The sequence below is a fragment of the Mustela putorius genome, unplaced genomic scaffold, assembly GCF_011764305.1.
Source record: "Mustela putorius furo isolate JIRA1106 unplaced genomic scaffold, ASM1176430v1.1 tig00000765_pilon_pilon_pilon, whole genome shotgun sequence".
Taxonomy (NCBI): domain Eukaryota; kingdom Metazoa; phylum Chordata; class Mammalia; order Carnivora; family Mustelidae; genus Mustela; species Mustela putorius.
In genome coordinates, this window is record NW_025421470.1 from 2,452,783 (window position 1) to 2,472,758 (window position 19,976).

The 19,976-nt window shown below is 49.9% G+C and overlaps 1 protein-coding gene across 19 annotated transcripts in view; it reads left to right on the forward strand.

Annotated features, from left to right (window-relative positions):
• LOC101683404 (heat shock transcription factor 2 binding protein) overlaps positions 1-19,976 on the forward strand; it is a 106,287-nt gene that overhangs the window by 46,869 nt on the left and 39,442 nt on the right. For 14 of the 19 annotated variants that reach the window (XM_045084379.1, XM_045084376.1, XM_045084383.1 and 11 more), the window contains one exon: positions 15,576-15,679. The exons of 1 other annotated variant lie outside the window; for it this stretch is intronic. In XM_045084379.1, the coding sequence (XP_044940314.1) occupies positions 15,576-15,679 (104 nt within the window). Of the gene's footprint in view, positions 1-15,575; positions 15,680-18,013; positions 18,018-19,037; positions 19,972-19,976 lie in introns of those variants that run through there. 4 more of the 19 variants (XM_045084389.1, XM_045084391.1, XM_045084394.1 and 1 more) reach the window with 3 other exon arrangements.

Consider the following 19,976-nt stretch of genomic DNA (forward strand, 5'->3'; position numbering starts at 1 on the left):
TGACCACACTCGTGACTCTTCTCAATTTGCTGCCCTTTGTCTTTGTCCTGTTTCTGTCTTCCCGTCTTTTTCTGCTTCACATGGTTTTCATCGAGCATTTTATATGGTTCCATTTTCTCTCCTTTCGTAGCAAATCAGATGAACTACTTTTTCACTGGTTTTTGTTGCTGCCCTACAGCTCACAGAGCCTTTACGAGGAATCCACTTCCACTTTCAGACAACGCCGTGTCCGCCCCCCCGGGGGGGGGTAGGCGGGCCTTCTGGTCACATGGTGGTCACGATCCCTGCCTCCCGGGGGGGTAGGCGGGCCTTCTGGTCACGTGGGGGTCACGATCCCCGCCTCCCTGCCTCAGGTCCCGCTGCCTTGCCTTTCCTCACCTGCGGGCTGTGACCGCTGACGGCCGTCGCAGCTGTTACTTTGAGGGAACTGCTGATCGAGTAAGAAGAAGAAAAGCAAGTTTTTACTTTTCCTTCACTTATTCCTTCTTCAGACATCTTTCGGTTTTTTAAGTAGATTTGAGTTCTGACTTATGTTCCTTTTCTCTAAAGAGCTTTTAACATTTCTTCCGAGGCCGGTCTACTGGCAACAAATTCCAGTTGTTGTCTAAGAAAGGCTTCATTTCTCAAAAGATTTTATTTATTTGTCAGAGAAAGAGAGAGTGAGCACAAGCAGGGGGAGAGGCAGAGGGAGAAGCAGGCTCCCCACTGAGCAGGGAGTCTGATGCGGGGCTCGATCCCAGGACCCTGGAATCATGACCTAAGCTGAAGGCAGGTGCTCAGCTGCCTGAGCCACGAAGGTGGCCTTCTTCTTTATTTTTTTAAAGGATAATTTCACTGGATGCGGAACTCTAAGTGATTTTGTTTTTGTTTTTCCCCTCTCCACACTTTAAATATTTCGCTCTGCTCTCTGAGGAGAAGCCACTGTAACTCTTGTCTGTGGCCGTGTGCAGGTGAGCTGGTTTTCCTTTGGCTTTGGTCAGGGCTCACTCGGTCTCTGATTTTCCGCAGTTTGGACACAGCGTGCGAGGCGTGATTGAGTTTTGCACTCAACGCTGCTTGCGTTCTCCGAGCCCCTGGGGCTGCGGATCGGTGTTGGATGGTGGTTGAGGGAATTCTCAGCCACTCCTGCTTCAGGGATGTCTGGTGCTTTCCCTCTCGCTTCTCCCCTGCTGTCCCACCGCACAGAGGTCACACCTTCCGTGGCATCCCACGGTCCTTGGGCGTTCTGTTCCAGTTTTTCATCTTTGGTCCCTCTGCCTCGCGGTTTTCGGGTTTCCATTGGTGTGTTCTCCAGCGCAGAGACGCTTTCTCACCGTGTCCGGTCCACTAGGGAGCCCATTCAAGGCTGTCTTCATCTCTGTACAGTGTTGCTGACGCTAGAGTTCCTTTCTGGTTCTTCCTGAGGATATATCCGTCTCCGTTTACATCTGCCCGTCTGGCCTTGCGCGCCGTCCGCTTTGCCCGTCAGCGCCTCCAGCACGTTGGTCAGGGCTGTTCTGAATCCCCCGTCTGACGGTTCCGACATGTCGGCCACGTCTGGTTCTGGTGCGCGCTCTAGCTGCACGTGTGTTCTTTAGCCTTTTGTCCTGTGATTTTTGTCTCGGTAGCCAGACACGAGGACCTGGGTGGAAAGAGCTGCCGTGAATCACCTTCGTACCGTGGTGCTGAGGTGCTGGGGGCGGCACGCATTCTGCAGGCCAGTGATGAGGGCTCAGGCCTCCGGTGAGCCTGTGCCTCTGGACTCTGACCTTCACGAGCGTTTCTCAGTTTTTTCTTCCTCCATCCCCCTTAAGTGGGAGAGGCTGGCTGGAGTGGGCTGGGGCTGGTTTTTCCTTTCCCTTGGTCTGGCAGGCGCTGGTCGACCTGCCTTCCCCGGGGGCAGGCCCTGTTGGAAGAACGGAGCACCTGGCTGTTTCTCAGAGCGCTGCTTTCCCCTGCGCCTGCTCTGGAGGCCTGCGTCGGCTCCTGGAGGCACGTGTCACCCTGTCGTGGAGGCCTCTGTGACTGGGTCCCTCGGACGTGTTAATTCTCACACTTGTCCACTCTGAGCCGCTGGAGGTTGACCGGGTCTGCTCAGCTGTCCTGCCTGTGCTTCCCCTGCCGTGGCTTCCGCTCACGGCCCTCTGCTCCAGTGAGCCGTGACCCCCCGTCCTCACCGGTCTCTCCCTCCTTGTCTTGGGGTGACCGTTTGTCCTATGCCCCCCCTGGTCCTTGGGATCTTAGAGGAGCTGTTGATTTTTTAGCCTGGTGAGTTTTTTGCTTATTAGGGTGGTGTGGTGGCCTCCAGCTCCTGAACACGCAGAACAGGAAGCTGCAAGTCCCAGCTTTTTTCTTTTCTTTTTTAAGACTAGTTACTTATGAGCAAGAAAGAGCGAGTGTGTGCATGGCGGGGAGGTCCCCAGGGCTCCTGTCGGACCCCTCTCTGTGTCCTTGTCAGTCTCCACTCTGGTCTGCGTGGTGGCTCAGACTTCACACTCTGTGACCTTGGCCATTTCGCTCTTCCTCCGTTCTCTGCAGACGGCCCCCAGCAGCAGCTTCCCTTCCTGCTCCCCGGGGAGAGGCGGGGGTGGGTGAGAGCTTACTCAGCGCAGCTGCCTCACTGGCACCCACCCACCGTCACTTTCTTCTTTCACGAGTCAGAGGACTCTGCGGCCTTCTGGGATTCTTGGGTGAGGGGTCCCTCTGGTTTTGAGTAGCTGCCCTGGGGGGTTTTCTCAGTTGTCCTCTCTGGCACCGGCATCTTCACATCCCCCTCTCCGCTGGCTCCTCTTCAGCCCCTTTCCTCTCAGTTGTGCTGTGACCGGCTTCATCAGGGCCCGTCAGGCAGCTCTGCTCAAGCTTCGGTGGCCTTGGGATGACCATGACATGACATGACATGACACATTTCCCAGGATGAAGGGTGCCTCATGGTGCCCTGTTCATTTTGCTTTCCTTTGAAGTCCCCGTGGGCCAGTGGCCTTGGAATAGACTTGATTCTACTGTGGGAGCTGGGGCAATCTCTTTGGGGGGACACACCCACAGGGTGACATTCTTGTGGCTTGGCCTCAGTGAGTTCTTTCAGTGTCCTATTCTTCGGGCTGTAGAATTTCCCACTCGCCCTGGTTTATCTGCTTGTTTTGGGGGAAGACTCTCCAAACCTAGAAACTTCCGCTATCTGGTGGCAGACGCATGCGCTGAGGCTGGGCCTCTTGAAGTGCTTTGTGCTGGGTGACAGGACTGCTGCCTGCACAGTTCGTATCTCACAAGCCTTGGCCCCCAGGCCCCCGAGGGGGTCACCTTCCTGCCACACCAGCCAGGGCTGCTGCACTGTGGGCCGTTCTCACATTCAGCATAGCCTCTCAGGTGCCTGGGTGAAGCCCGGGCCGGCCTAGACCAGGCTCCATCCGCTGAGGCTGGAGACTTCAGGGCCACCAGGTGGTGACGAGCCCTGTCCACCTCTTCTCCATGCATTCAGGGCGTGCCATGTCGGGAGCTCCCCTGTCACCACTGGCGTCTGTTCTTGTCACCCAGGCCTGCAAGCAGCACCGGGGCCTGCACCGTGACCTTGGGGTCGCGGAGGGCCACGGTGTGTCCTGCCGGCGCTAAAGCTGGTGTGGACTCCGAGCCTCTCCTGTTGTGTGTCTTCTGCCCCCCACCCCCGACTGTAACGCGACACTGGCTTTGTCCTTGTCCTTGACACTCAAGAGCTGGACAAACAAGACTTTTGTTTTGTGTGGGAGACCTGGATTTCGGGAATCAGGCTAACTTCCAGCCTTTCTCAGTACCCATTATTTCTTTTGTCTTTAATTTTCTCATTGTTTCATTTCCTGCCCTTCGTTACGATTCTACCAGCCTATCAAACAGCCCGTGAGAGGCCTTTTAGCGTCTTGTTCCAGCTGCTGCTGAGGGTCAGGCCTGTTGGAGACGTCATGAGATGCGTTTGCTGGAGGCCCAGGTTCGAGGTGGCTTTCCAGCAGGAGAGAGGAGCCCTCCGGCGGGGCGAGCCATGGGGGGTGGTCAGGGAGGGCTTATCCACATTCCTGAGTGGTGAAAACCACTGGGTCTCAGCACACCACCACCCCCAGATTTGGGCCTGAGACACATGTTCTGTGAAGGGAATGTGTTTACTCTGTACCAGCCGTGGGGTATCCACAGGGCGTGGTTCGCTGTTCAGGGCCCGGGGAGTATATGGTGGGTATGGTCAGGGACGGCTGGAGAAGATAGCAGCTCTGCGAAGGTGTTTCTTGCCCAAGCACCTAGGGGTGGAGGATTCTAGAAATGCCCCTGGAGTTGGGGTGTACTTGGCTCTGCTTCTTGAAGAAGTTGTTGGTTGGTTTATGCCTCCACTTGACGGAGCCCCAGTGGTCATCGCAGGGTTCAGGGAGAAGTCCCGTGCGTGGAATTTCCCAGGCCCTCTGCTGCAGAAGCAGCTTGTGAGCGCTGCAGAAGACCAATTCATACTTTATAGCCAAACTAGCCTCGTTACATCTTTGAACAGATGTAGCTCTGAGTGGTTGTCGCTCTGTTTGCAGAGCTGAGCCCCGGTGAGCGGTGGTTCACCAGCCTAAGGACCCACGCGCTGATTTCCCCTGCAGGATCCCAGTTTCCAACGAGGGGAGAACTTGTCTGGGGTAGTCAGAACGCAGACTGTGTTTGATAAAGATGATTCTAGAAGCATTTCCACAAACTGTCTTTGTGGCAGTGCCTTAGAACTACCCTGAGGACACTAAGCTTGGAGGGGGACTCTGGAAGTGCCACCACAATGCATTCGGCGGGTGTGTTCCTTTCCCTCTTCCGTGCTCTGTGAACTTCTGCATGGCGCGGACTGTTTCAGCTCTGCTTTCCCAAGGCGGGGACACCGGAGGTGCTCAGCAAAGGATACTAAAGGAGCAAGTGAGATACAGTCATTCACTTTCCGGCGATGGTTATATCTGCTTTGTTGATAACAGTCATACAAAGTGTTAACCACGGTTTTGGTGGCTGGAGACCTTCACATAAGGATCCGATTAATACCCGTTGAAAAGAAATCTCCAAACATGATTGGGTTTTTCTCAATCCTTTCTAATCAATGCTTTATTATGTAGGAGGAAAGTTATCCTTAAGGACAGTTATAACGTATCTTGGTTGGTTAAGAGTTAAATATTCTAAGAGTTAAGAGTTATGTTAAGTTGGGCGCCTGGGTGGCTCAGTGGGTTAAGCCTCTGCCTTTGGCTTGGGTCATGATCTCAGGGTTCTGGGATCGAGCCCCGCATCGGTCTCTCTGCTCGGCGGGGAGCCTACTTTCTCCTCTTTTTCTCTGTGCCTGCCTCTCTGCGCCTGCCTCTCTGCATACTTGTGAACTCTCTGTTTCAAATAAATAAAAATGAAATCTTTAAAAAAAAAGAGTTATATTAAGTTATATATACATATATATATATATATGTTAAGTGTTATGTAAGAGTTAAGAGTTAAATATTTTGGGCGCCTGGGTGGCTCAGTGGGTTAAGCCGCTGCCTTTGGCTCAGGTCATGATCTCAGGGTCCTGGGATCGAGTCCCGCGTCGGGCTCTCTGCTCAGCAGGGAGCCTGCTTCCTTCTCTCTCTCTCTCTGCCTGCCTCTCAGTGTACTTGTAATTTCTCTCTGTCAAATAAATAAATAAAATCTTTAAAAAAAAAAAGAGTTAAATATTTTGAAGAAGGAAGTACGTTTTGAGGACAAATCTTAGATTATGTTTGATTTCCTTAGAGTTGGCAGCATTTCCAGATATTAACAAAGGTCATCAGAGCTTCTGCAATGTTTCTCTCTATCATTTGGGATCTGGAGCTGCTACGTATTACTCTTTCTCGGGCAGTAGAGCTTTCAGCCACGAAATGTTTGACATCTAGTGAAGTGGTCTAGTGCTAAGGTATAGATTGGTTGTTGGTGGTTTGAATATAACCTTGATTCTCCTGAAAGATGTTTTTTAGTGTTTCAAACTAGTTTGATCATTCTATGTACATTTTTTAAAAAACAAAAAAAGCTGTATCTGGCATTTTCATTAAGAAAAAGTCAAATAACCTAATATGCATATGGTGAAAGAGAGAATCCTGCGGTTTACAGAGGAAGCCCCAGTAGGCTGTGAGGATGGAAGAGGTTCTTGAGTTCAGTTGTAATGCATGATGAGGGAGCAGGAGGCTGGCTGAGGACAAAGCAAAAGCTGGCGCCTTGCACCCCCTCTTCACCCTTTCCCCTCCATAAGTGTAGCATCCCTCAGGCAGCCCTGACTGCCATGAACAATAAGCAAATAGTTAACTTGCAGAGCTCACAATCCTGCTAGACAGGAGTCTCCCTTGGCTTACAAATGTCCTAAATCTCACTAACAAAGACGATTGATAGCAGGATTGTGACACCCCACCAAAAAGTCTCCCAAAGATCTTAATGTTAATGGCTGGTCTAAAGACAACATTGATCCAGCAGCAAGGGCAAGGCCTCCGGCAGGCCTGGAACATCCTGGCACCTTGTAGGCCCTCTTTAGCATATGAAAACTCCACTGACACCTCCCTTCCCCTCACCTTCCCCCAACAGCAGGGTACATAACCTGCCACCCCTCACAACCCGGGGCAGCAGCAGCTCTTCCTGCCCACGGCTCCTGTCCCCGTGCTTTAATAAACCACCATTTTGCACCAAAGATGTCTCAAGAATTCTTTCTTGGTCATCGGCTCCGGACCTCAGCCCACCAAACCTCACCTAGGTTCTAGAACTTCATCATATGGCGCCCAACGTGGGGCTGTGAGTCTTTACATTTGGACTCTGAGCTTCGGTGCAAAATTGGTGAGTACTTTCTCTCCATTTACTCTGATTCCAGGGCCTTTTTCAAGGAGTATGGTCTTATTGGAACACTTGCATGTCAATTGCTCAGGCTGTAATCCTCTAGCCCGTGGCTACTCTGCCTTTTGGCTGTAAGCTAGTATCCTGGCCGGAATGGCAATAAGACCCAGAAACTTGATGGCCTCACTCTATTCCTGTTCTTATAGAAAGTTGTCTCTCTTGGGCACGGGACAGCCACCTAAGTCACCAGGACGGCTGCCAATCTTAAGACTCCCGTGTGAGGTTTCCTTCTGAATGATCTAATGTGATCCCCTCCACATGCCCGGTCTAGCCACTTCTGGCCGCGGGACCTCCACTGGGAGCCGGTCGAAACCAGTACCCGATTGAATTAAAACGCAACCGGGGACCGTTTCCTAGGGAAGTTGGCTGCAAGGACCACATGTGTTGGAATGTCGCATAGACCATGATGGATTTCAATCTTTACTGTTTCTCGTCAGTGTCTTCTGCAAACCGCCTAAAGCTATGAAAGTGAGTAATTTCCCTTGCCAAAACTTCTCCAGCGTTTTTGTGGGTTAATATGGCAAAACAGTATGCAGTCTTCAGGACATACGATAGCATGGCACAAGCATTTTAGTCCATTCACCAGGCACACATCAGCAGCCTAGGATGCGATGGGGAAGTGGAGGGACGCCGGCACCCCTCCAGGGCCTTTTATGGCAGGAATGCCTTCTGGGGAAGGCAGGATGGTGATCAATAGTGATATCTTGAGGGACGCCTCTGGTCGCTTTTGACACACAGGAACCTCTGACATATCCTGCGTGGGACGCTACCCAGGAGTCAGGGGGGATTTGGTAATGGACCTTCTTTACTTTTCTGGAAGCATGGCCTCAGTAGGCTTCTTCAGTTCCCAAGGACTCTACCTTGGGGTGCCTTTTAACCCACTGGAAATAATTTGGATTGCAAAACTTAGGAAAGGACCGAGCTCCTGTAACACTGCATGGCCTCAGTGGGATCTATCAGTTAGATCTCCTCTGCAGGAAGCAGGGCAAATGGACCTAGGGTGCCTGCATTGCTCATACCTAGGCCTTCATTGCTCTGCACTAGGACCCCAGACTAAGGGGCTTTTGCGGAATGTGTTTGCCCAAATGAGTCATCTAGTAAACTTTCTCCTGACATATTGGATGGTAATTACGTAAATAAGCCTTCTTCTAGTAAACCCAGGTTGCTGGGCCATCCCTAGCAAAGGGGACTCTGGCTTTATTTCTCTGTTTCTCTTAATAGATGTGGGGGCTTCTCCCTCACTCACGTCCCGTGTTAATGGCTATAACTGGAGCCAACTGGGGTTGGTCTAACTCGAGACAGAGACTATAAGGAATATTCCCAAGCAGCTGCCGAAACTCTCTTTGTTTCGGGGAAGTTTCCCTGTGTTCTCTGGCCTGACTTGGACTGCCTAACCCCTTCCCCCTTGCTGGTGGGAAAGCATGGCATCTGCTCCTCTGTTGGGGCTTATGAGCTCTGAAACCGGGAATCCTTTCTCTGCCTCCTGGCAGCACTTTGTTTCTTCTGTTTCCCCCTTATTGTGTTTCTGCACCAACGCGCGTGCAGCCTGCATGACTGGCCTCTAGATCATGCACCACGGCTCCTTCTCTCTCCACTGTCAAGGAGCAAGAAGAACACCCATTTTGCACCAAAGATGTCTCAAGAATTCTTTCTTGGTCATCGGCTCCGGACCTCAGCCCACCAAACCTCACCTAGGTTCTAGAACTTCATCAATGCAGATCACAATCAACACGCAATAACCTTTCTTTTTCTTTCACTGGGAAAGAATCAGTATCTGACAGTTAGGAGCTTTGGAGAGATATGAAGCCAGAGAACGCGGACACCTGTCTACTCTGCTGGTGGGAGGGAGGTGGAGGCAGGTGGACAGCACCTGTCGCGGTTAATATGCTCACGCCAGGACAGGTAATCCCCTCTTACGTGTATATACTCCAGAAAAGGTGTTAGCTATAAACACTGGGACGCTCGTGCAGAAACATCGTAGCATCTGCGTTTGAAACAGCACGTTTGGAAGCCTCTGTCAGCGGCAGAATAGGTGAATGGAGTGTGATCGATTCACCTGGGGATGCATCACTGAAAATACACTGTTACTGTGCAAGTCAGCGTGGACAGATGTCTCCCCATGGCGTGGAAGGTTGCGCACGGTGTGCTGCCACCCATAAGGGCAAGGCCGATGGAGTAGTTGGGCTCTGTGCGCTGTGAAAGCACCTAAGAGTGCGTGGCTGGCCGTGACGTGTGACCGACGCAGGGGTAACTCCCACCTCCCTCAAGTGTCTGTGTTCTGACAGAGTTCACAAAGGGGATTTGATGATGGTGACAAGATTTTATTTCTTAACCAGGGATGAGGATATTGTATCGTTCTTTGTATCTTTTTGTGGGCCTTTGACGTTACATAGTAGATAACAATTAACCTGTAGACTCAAGGTCACACACACGGATTTTACTAGCTGGATGAGGGGAGCCACAGAATCTTTTTTTTTTTTTAAATTTTATTTACTTATTTGACAGAGACACGGCAGGAAAGGGAACACCAGCAGGGGGAGGGAGAGGGAGAAGCAGGCTTCCTGCTGAGCAGGGAGCCCAATTCAGGGCTTGATCCCAGGACCCTGGGACCATGATGTGAGCTGAAGGCAGCTACGTAACTGACTGAGCCACCCAGGTCCCCGGAGCCACATTACAAACCAAATAATCCTAAAACTCGTCTGGAACCACGACAGACCTCAAACAGCCAGAGTCACCTTGAAAAAGGAAAGTAAAGCTATTCCAGATTTCAAAGTTGCATCACAAAGCTGTTGTCACCAAGGCAGTATGGTGCTGCACAAAAACAGACACAGATCAGCGGAACAGAGTGGAGAGCCCAGATACGGACCCTCAGCTCTATGGTCAGTTAATCTTTGAAAGAGTAGGAAAAATTTCTCATGGAAAAAAAACAGTCTCTTTAACAAATGGGAACACTGGACAGCAACATGCAAAAGAATGAAACTGGCCTGCTTTCTTACACCACACACAGACGTTCAGAGTGGATCATGACCCGTGCCAAAGGCAGACGCTTAGCCAGTTGAGTCCCCCAGACGCCCCAGCCCTTGTGCGCTGTCGGTGGGACTGCAAACTGGTACAGCTCCCATGGAGAACAGTGCTGGGGGTCGTCCAAAAGTTCGAGAGAGAACTAGCCTATGGTCCACTAGTTGCACCACTAGGAGTGTCCCCAGAGGCTACAGAAACCCTAATTCAAAGGGACGCGTACCCCCTGATGTTCACAGCAGCATTTTCTACAGTAGCCGGGCTAGGAAACAGCCCAAGTGCATCCACTGAGGACCGGATGAAGGAGATGTGGTGTGCGCACCGTGCGATGTTGTCAGCCCTCAAAAGAAGGACCTCTTGCATTTGCAATGACATTGATGAGGGAGCACGAGGCTGGCTGAAGACAAAGCAAAAGCTGGCGCCTTGTACCCCCCCCATCTGCTCCCCCTCAGTCCTACGTGTAGCATCCCTCAGGCCACCCTGACTGTCATGAACTAGAAGCAGAGAGTTAACTTGCAGAGCTCACAATCCTGCTAGACCGGAGTCTCCCTTGGCTTACAAATGTCCTAAATCTCACTAACAAAGATGATTGATAGCAGGATTGTGACATCCCACCAAAAAGTCTCCCAACTATCTTAATGTTAATGGCTGGTCTAAAGACAACATTGATCCAGCCTCAAAGCCAAGGCCTCCGGTAGGCCTGGGATACCTTGTAGGCCCTCTTTAGCAAATGAAAACTCCGTTGAAACCTCCCTTCCCCTCACCTTCCCCCAACCACAGGGTACATAACCTGCCACCCCTCACCAGCCCAGGCAGCAGCTCTTCCTGCCCACGGGTCCTGTCCCCGTGCTTTAATAAACACCACCATTTTGCACCAAAGATGTCTCAAGAATTCTTTCTTGGTCATCGGCTCTGGACCTCAGCCCACTGAACCTCACCTAGGTTCTAGAACTTCATCAACATGGCTGGAGCTACAGAGAATTAGACCAAGTGAATAAGTCAGAGAAAGACAAATACCACATGAGCCCACTCATGTGGACTGTAAGAAACAAAACAGATGAGCAGAGGAACAAAAAGGCAAACCGAGAAAGACTCAACTCGAGAGAACGCACTGATGGCCACCACAGGGAGGTGGGTGGGGACTGGGGGATGTAGGGGGGTGGGGAGTCAGGGGGCACCTGCCCTGAGGAGCACTGGGTGATGTACGAAGTGTTGAGTCACTGTATTGTTCATCTGAAACGGATCCGACTCTGTATGTAACTACCTGGCATTTAAATAAAACTGAAGATTTAATGGGACAGGCACTTGCTTCTATAATGGGCGCATGGTAAATGCTCAATGAAATTTCAAAAAAGGGGGCGCCTGATGGGTCAGTTTGCTAAACATCTGACTCCCGATTTCAGTCAAGGTCATGATCTCAGGGTCTTGGGATCGAGCCCCACGTGGGCTCCCCAGCAGGGAGTCCGCTTGGGATGCTCTTTCCCTCTGCTGCTCCTCCTGCACAAGTGCTCCATCTCAAATAAATAAGTCTTTAAACAGGTTTGGCAGGCTTCCAGCTGCCAGTTTCTGTTCATCATTTGGTCTGAGATGTCCGGTTGCTTCTCTCTCATTGTTCCTTAGCATCACAACTGGTGGTGGGAATTTGGCTACTTTAGATTCTAGCTTAGAGGAGCAGTTGGTGGTTTTTGTTTTTGGAGGGCAGACATCACAAGCCTTTTTGTTTATTTTCATTGCTGGCTGGTTTTGAAGTACCAGGTGTGTTCATTCTTCATTGTTTCCAAGTTGTAATTTCTTCCAAGATGAATATGATCATTGAGTCACTCACCTTTACTTCTAATGACTCAGCCTTGTGCAGCAGACTGCCAGGACAGCTTTCTGGCTTCTCACCAGGCCAGTCCACTGAGCCCCAGGCCGGCTACAGCTACGTGAAGACAGTGTCCTTTTCCACGAAGGAGAGTTTCTTGTATTGCTCTTGTAGCCTTTCGAGTTTGCGGGTGTCTTTCTGTCAGCCTGGCTTTCTGTCCTTCCATTGGCAATGTCGGCTGTGTCTGCACTCCCCAAGGCTGCAGAGGCGCAAGTTGTCTTTTGGAGCGTGTAAATCCGTTTATGACAAACCATCTGCTCAGCTTTGAGATAGGAAGCAGAATTTACTGTTTTTGTCACTGGAAGAAAGTCTGACCCTAGTCCTACGGTGGTTCGGGAAACAACACTTACTTCTAGTGACCCCGTGCCAGAAGAGGGCATTCAATGAGCAGTTTCTCTTGACTTTGCAATGGGAAACTCGATATATTATTTACAAAATATTTGTGGTTAGGATAGAAATCTTGGAACAGAAAGCACTTGCATAAGAAATAGGAAGTTCTCTGGGGTTGCTGTTTGCCAAGTCCTCTGCGACCTTGGAGCCGTCTCTGGGCTTCTGCGAGCTGTAGCCTGGCAATGACACGGGGTCTCGGGTGGTTCTGTGGTCGTTACAATGACCTTTATCCATCCTAGCTTCTTAAGGATGCCTAACTTTGACCAAATATAATCTTAAAGACATTTGTCAATTTTGTGGGTCTTTGCCGTGGTAAAGTTAAGTGGCAGTCAGTGGGGAATTTCAGTGTTTCCTGGAATTCGCCCCGTGTTCCAGTTATCCCTCAAGTGTTCATTTCACCTTTTACGTTTTAAAGAAGATTAGCTAACTTCATGTTCATTTGCTAAGGCAGGGGTTGCAACACTTTTCGGTCAAGGGCCGGATAGAAACTGTTTCAGGCTCTGGGGGCCATCCGTCTCTGTAGCAGTGACTCAGCCCTGGTCTTGCAGCGTGGAAGCCGCGGGCACAGCTCGTTGTGTTTTAAGGACTTCTGGCTCCCTGCGTGCGTGATCAGAAGTGAGAACTCCTCTCTTACGAATCCTGGATTGGAGGCCTCCGAAAGTTGTAGTTATGAATACGACCTTTGAACACTTTAATAACTGGAGAGCGAGATGACTAGTGAGTAGGTTTTGAAATGTGTAGAACTTGTCAGGAGAACTGGAAAGGAGCGGCAAGTTTGGCTCATTTTGTAGTCCGAGAGGAGGCTGAGGGCTGTAGTTCGAGACGCGGGCATCACTGCTCTGGCGGGCGATGGTCTAGTGTCGTCTTCTTGAACCTGGTAGCATTGCCTTGACTTTGAAAAAGCCATCGAAATACGGGGAGACGAAGACTGTCTCTGCGCTCTTGGCCGGGCTGAGGCCCGCAGTCACGGGGGTGGGTTCACGTTCCCTGTCTGAACTGAGCGCTCACCCTGTCCCAGGCCCCGGGTAAGCCGCGGCACACAGCCACCAGCTCTTTCGAGTTTGTGTGGCCTGCGCGGACGCACGTGCCACAGTCTGTTTCATCAGGCCCTTGTTAATGGCCTGAATCGCTGTTCTGGATTTTCTTCTGCCTCAGGCTCCACCGTGTCTCGACATGACACTGTTACTGATCCCATCTTGATTTAAAATTTCGATGTTTTGCTGTTTGTGGAGTTTGGGGAGTAGTTTTGATTTTTTAAAAACTTGCTTTATGATACATTTTAAAGATCCTGGTTACCGAATGTCCTGGCACCCGTACATTTGCCCCCAAAGCAGGCGCTTTACTCTCTGCGCCCCAGTGGGCCCTGCTGGTAGGTGACTCTGTCGTACGCTGGACGTGGCCCATCTGCGTTGGACGCCGGGCCTGGTATCTTTTCCTGGAGAGAACGAGCCTTCGGGTAGTTAGCTTTTCTGGGTTCTCAACTCTGGCTCGCCTGAGGTGATCAACAAGGTCCGAGCCCGTCCTTGGTTTTCCAGCTCGCGCTCTCCACGGGGCGTCTTCGTGGCTGCCGTGAGGAGCGTGGCCCCGAGGAGCGTGGCCCCGGCTGGGCCGTGGCGGCAGCCCCGCCCGTCCGGGCTCCCTCCTTCCCGCACCTGGGCTCCGCTCCCGCTCCATCCGCTTCCGGTCCTTACCTGCTGCTGCCGCCGCACCGCGCCGCTTTCCCTGGTACACTTCACCCGTGTAAGCTCTTCTAGGTTCTCCTCTGGACGGGCATTTATGCGCTCGCTGGCTCCCCGACGGCGTTCTGAACTTCCTTTTACGCCATTTATACCCACTGAACGTAAACGTACCCATTTTCTGTTGCACGATGGATCATTCTAGTATCTGACAATTCTCTTTTTAAATTTTGGTTCTTGTTGGTTCTTGGTGCTGTTGCTTCTGGGTTTTGTCTTTCATGATTTTGTGATTTTTGTCATGAAGTCACATTAGTACTGTATTTGTGGGGATTCTTTGAAGATCAGGTTGACGGTCCTTTCCTTCAAGAGGTTGTTGTTTACTTTGGCCAGGGAGCTGGAGGCGCTCCTGTCCCCCTGGCTGTCCTTTTTTCTTCTCTCTCTTTCTTTTTTTTTTTTTGAAAGAGGAGGTTGGGACGGACAGAGGGGGAGAGAAAGAATCTTTTTTAAAGATTTTATTTATTATTTAACAGAGAGAGACACAGCGAGAGAGGGAACACAAGCAGAGCAAGGGGGAGAGGGAGAAGTAGGCTTTCTGCCGAGCAGGGAGCCCGATTTGGGGCTCGATCCCAGGATCCCCCCTGGGATAATGACCTGAGCGGAGGGTAGACGCCCAACAACTGAGCCACCCAGGCGCCCCTGAGAGACAGAATCTTAAGTGGGCTCCATGCCTGAGATCCCGACCTGAGCCAAAACCAAGAGTCAGACCTTAACTGACTGAGCCCCCCAGGGGCACCTCCCAGCTCTCCTTTGTATTAAAATTACCCGGCTTGTGGATTTTCAGGCCACACAGAAAGTACGGATTCATACCAAGCTTGGAAGCTCACTCTTCCCTGGCTTTGTGTGGGGCTCTGTGACCGGAGTCTCTGTCTCGGATTGGTACGAGGCTTTTCCTTCTGTCCGTCTGTGCAAAGCCAGTCTGTCGGCCTGAAGCTGTGTGCTTCTGGAACCAGCCCTCTTGCGCACACGCCTGCTTGGAGTTGCACTTTCCTGCAGTTCTCATCACGGATGTTTCCCCTTCGCTTCTTGTAAGCTCATTCGTTCTTTCAGGGGTTTACAGATCTCCATGTTGTCTTTAAAAAAAAAAATTGCTTCACACTGTGAAATTTTGGGATCGTACTCTGCAGTAGTGTTAGAATCCTTGTCCGAGAGTTTTCCCGGTTTTATTAGACTCTGACTTGCCAGCTCTGTTCACAGGATAGCTTGTAGGATCCCGTTTAACTCAGACACTGTCCTTTCTCGAGAGCTAGCTGGGGCTGTGGTGCTCTTCGTGCCTGACGCCACAGATCAAACACACGCACGTGGCCGGCGCGAGCTGCCCAGATATCACAGACAGTGTTCCCTGAGTGCAAAGACAGGGTTAGCTTGCAAGCCGCTGACCGAATCATTGGTGTGCAGTATCTTTACGAACTGGGGGTCGCCCGTGTGTAAGTGCGGGAGCGGTGACAGAAGGGAGGGCTCGCCTGAGTCAGGCCTTGAGGTGTTCTGCGGGACCCGCTCTGCGGCTCTACCCCTTGATTGTGGACTCTGCCCAGGTGGGATTCTATGGGCCTGTGGCCGCAGCTTCCGTTCTCCTGTAGCGTCCCAGGGAGCCGTACTGCTTCACATAGGTCCTGCCTGCGGTGCCCGGCCCCCCGCCTGCAGAATGGGACATCGGAGCGGAGGAAAGTCCCTGTCGCACAGGAGTGTCGAGGGTGAGACCTCGGCGTGGGGCGGCAGCTCAACCTGTTTTCTTTCCTTTTCAGGTTACTGCTGATGTCCCTGTACAACGTGAGCATCAACCTGAAAGGCTTGAAGTACATCAGCGAGAGCCCAGGATTCATCCCGCTGCTCTGGTGGCTTTTGAGTGGTGAGGACAGGGTGTCCCCGTGAACCCTCTCATAGCGCCTGGGCCCCTCTTCCCCTCTGGCCGGAGGAAGGTGTCGGGTGTTAGAAACATTGGGACAAATTGTCCTGAGGTGTTAGCAGGGTTACCATTCTTCTCAAACTGTGGAGGCCGCAGTGGTGTGCTGGGTTATTTCTAGCTCTGCTGTTCAGAGGCTCTTTTGGGTTAGTTAGGAGTTTGCGACACAAAGAAGAATTACCTTTAAACATTTTATACTTATTTTCATTTTTTAAAAAGATTTTATTAGAGAGCGCACCAGTGTAGGGGAGGGATAGAGGAAGAAGCAGGCTCCCTGCGGAGCAGGAAGCCTGATGCAGGGCTCGATCCCAGGACCCTTCGATCATGACCTGAGCCAAAGGCAGACGCTTTACTAACTGAGCCACCCAGGTGCCCCCAAAGAAAAATTCTCTTATAAAACTGCTGGTAAAGGGTGTTTACCCGCTTCTTTCTCTGTGGACAAATCAGTGCTGTGTCGTCTGGGCCCCTGAATGTCAGGTGGAGGCACGTGGGGGAAAAAGAATCTGAGATTACAGCTCTGACATTACGTATGTGTTATGTGTACGTGGAGTTTTTGTTTTTTTCAGAAATAAAAGCTCTCTCTACTCTTTCTTTTTCTCTCTCACCACTAGTCTATTTGTTTTTATTTTATTTTACAAAATTCTCGTTCCAGTGGAGTGAACATACGGTGTTACAGGAGTTTGTGGTGTGCAATAGAGACGACACTTCTGTGTTACTCAGTGATCATCACGAGACATTTCCCCCATCCCCTGCCCGCCTCCCTTCTGGGGACCGTCAGTTTGTTCTCTGTAGTTGAGTCCGTTTCTTGGTTTGTCTCTTTCCCCCCCATTTGCTCATTTGTTTTTTTCTTAAATTCCGTACACGATTGAAATCTTATGGTACTTGTCTTCCTCTGACTGACTTCCTTCCCTTAGCACGATACCATCCGTGGTGTTTCAAATGCTAAGATTTCCTTCTTTTTTATGGTTGAGCAACATTCCATTGTGTAATATGACACCTTCTTTATCTTCTTTATCCACGCGCCAGTTGATGGGCACCTGGGCTGTTCCATAATTTGGCTGTTGTAGATAAGGCTGCTATAAATATAGAGTGCACATCTCTTTTCAAATTAGTGATTTTATATCCTTTGGGTAAATACTCAGTACTGCAACTGCTGGATGGTAGCATAGTTCTGTTTTTAACTTTGGGGGTATGTCCATCCTGCATTCCGGAGGGGCTGCCCCATCTTGCATTCCCACCAATAGTGGAGTTCCCCTTTCTCCGCACTCTGGCCAACGCCTGTTGTTTCTTGTGTTGTTGACTTTCGCCATTCTGACAGCTGTGTTCCCTGATGATGAGTGATGCTGAGCATCTTTTCATGTGTCTGTTGGGACTCTGGTATATTCTTCAGAGAAATGTCTGTTGATGTCTTCTGCCTGTTTTCAACTGGATTATTTGTGTTTTGGGTGATAAGTTGTATCTGTTCTTTATATATGTTGGATACTAACCCCTTAACAGATATGTTATTTGCAAATATCTTCTCCCATTCTATAGGTTGCCTTTTAGTTTTGTTGGTTTCCTTTGCTGTGCAGAACCTTTTTCTGTCACCTTTTTTTTTAAGTGTGCAGCTTAAACTCACAACCCTAAGATCAAGACCTGAGCAGAGATTGAGAATCAGACTCTTAATCAACTGAGCGACGTAGATGCCCTGAGAAGCTTTTATTCTTGGTGAAGTCCCACTAGTTTTTTTTTGCTTTTGTTTCCTTTGCCTCAGGAGACGTACCGAGAAATATGTAATAGTCAATGTCTGACCATGAATTTAACCTAAGATTTTGTCCCAGTTTATTCATCCTAACTTTTAACGCTGGGTATTCAGGAGGTGCATATTTCATTCAGGTGTGCGACAAATGGACTTCCCTATTTTTTCATTATTTAGATTGACCTCTATTTGAGCTTCAGTTCTACTTGGTGGTGAAAGCTTATTTTTTGTAACAGCTTTTTTTCAGTTATAATTGGTATGCAATAAGCTGCACACATTTGAGGCAAACAGTTGATAAGTTTTAATATGAATATACACCTGTAAAATCACTGTGCGATAAAGAGTGAAGGTGGGCGTCGCCTCCGAGAGGTACCGGTGTTCAATGGGGTGCCTCCCTCCCACCCCTATACTCCCCTCTTCCCAGATACATTCACCCCTTTCTGCACTTGAAGTTGTTTTCATTTTCACGAGTTAATGTACCTAACGTCATATATCCTGCGCTCCATGTACCTAGCTTCTCTCATCAACCTAACTGTTTTGAGACCCGTCCGTGTTATTGTTGTGGACTCGTAGTTGTTTGCTTTTTATGGCTAAGTAGTGTTCTGTGCTATGGGTACACCACAATTACTTTATTTATGCGGGTGATGGCAGAGAAATGGTGCAGATGCTGGTGATAGATGCCTGGCATGTCTCCAGGTTGCGATGATTACACACGAAGCTGCTATGAACGTGATAATCTGTCTTTGCAAGGACATACAGTCTCCTTTCTCTTGGGTGAATACTGTGGAGTGGTATGTCTGGGGGCGTGGAAGGTGGGTGCTACCATTTTGCACGCCCCTGAGCAGCACGTCCGTGTTCTGCCCCTTGTCCTCGTGGCTGCTTGCGCATCTCTGCTTCACTCTAGATAATCCAACAGGGCCATAGCGCTGCCTCGCTGTGGTCTTAATTTGCAATTTTATTATGACTGGTGATGCTGAGCGTCTTCTCATGTGCTTATTTCCCATCCGTGTATCTTCTCTGATAAGGTATCTTTTCATATCTTCTGCCCATTTAAAACAATTGGGCTGTTTTAATTGAGCATTGAGAGTTCTTCCTATATTTTGGATACAAATCCAAATACTGGATCCAAATGCCAATATTTTCTCCTGGGCTGTGGCTTGTCTTTTTGTTTTCTTAAGAGCATCTTCAAAGGTTGGAGGTTCTTAATATTTGTAAATAAAGATTTATGTATTTATTATTTTAGAGTGAGAGTGAGAGCAGGGGGAGGGTCAGAGGGAGAGAGACTCCCAAGCAGGTTCCCTACTGAGTGTGGAGCCTGACGTGGATGTGGGACTCGATCTCATGACCTTGAGATCATGACCTAAGTCAAAATCGGGGTAGACACTTAACTGACTGAGCCACCCAGGTGCCCAAGAGTCTTAATTTTGATGAAGTTTAACTTACTCTTTTTCTTTTATGAATTGTGCTTTTTTGGGGGGGGGTAGAAATCTTTGCCTAAGTCAAGATCTTAAGTATTTTAAGTTTGTTTTCCTTTAAGAGTTCTGTGGTTCTGCATTTTGCATTCAGGTCTCTGATCCATTTTGGATTACGACTGGCATGCTGCGAGAGGTGGGCGTCCGGGTTCTTGTGTTACATAAGGCTGCCTGGTTGGCATGAAGGCTCTTTTCTCCACTGGATGGTCCGTGCCCCTCTGCTGAAAGTCACGATGCCGGATGTGAGGGTACGCTTTGGGACTCGCTGTTCTCTTCTGTGGATGCATTTCTGTACCGTTATGCCAATACCACACTCTGTAATAAATCTTAAAAGTCAGTTGCTGTAAATCCTCTAACAATGTTCTAGTTTTTCAGAGTTGTTTTGGCTATTTCTGAGTTCTTTGCATTTCTACCAAAAAAATCCTCTGGAGATTTTTATGGAGATTTTTATGTTGTGTTGACATTTCGTTTGGGGAGAATTGATATTTTAGCGATATTGCTTCTTCCAAGCCACGAACACAGTATATATGTCTGTTTATTTAGATACTCTTGGGAGACGGTCTCTCATGTTTCCTTATGTCTTAAGAGCAGAGGAACGGACCTCCTTTGTTCCCGGCTGTCTTTGTAAGGCTGCTAGTACCGTGAGCACCCTTGTCGGGAGGGAGAGCTAAGGGCGGGTGTGGACGAGCATGCAGCAAAGGTAGTGCCTCCGTCCAGGGCAAAGGTGGGGCAGGCTTACTCCCCATTATGAAAGATTTGGGGCTCGTCTTGTGTCATGCACCGCCTGGCCTGTGCATGGCCCTGTGGGATCGGGTCTCGTGGGACTGGCACAAGTGTGGATATGGTGAATAGTGTGATTCTTTTTCTCGGGCTCAGGAGGCTCGTATTTCTCCTGCCCAGACCTGTGAACCTATGGCTGCGGACTTGTTAGCCAGCAAGCAGGATCAAACCCAGCTTCGGTAGTCTCCGGGCTGTGTTTCCTACTGCCTGATAACACCCACCCACCAGGGTTTCATGCTTGACCAAACAGCTT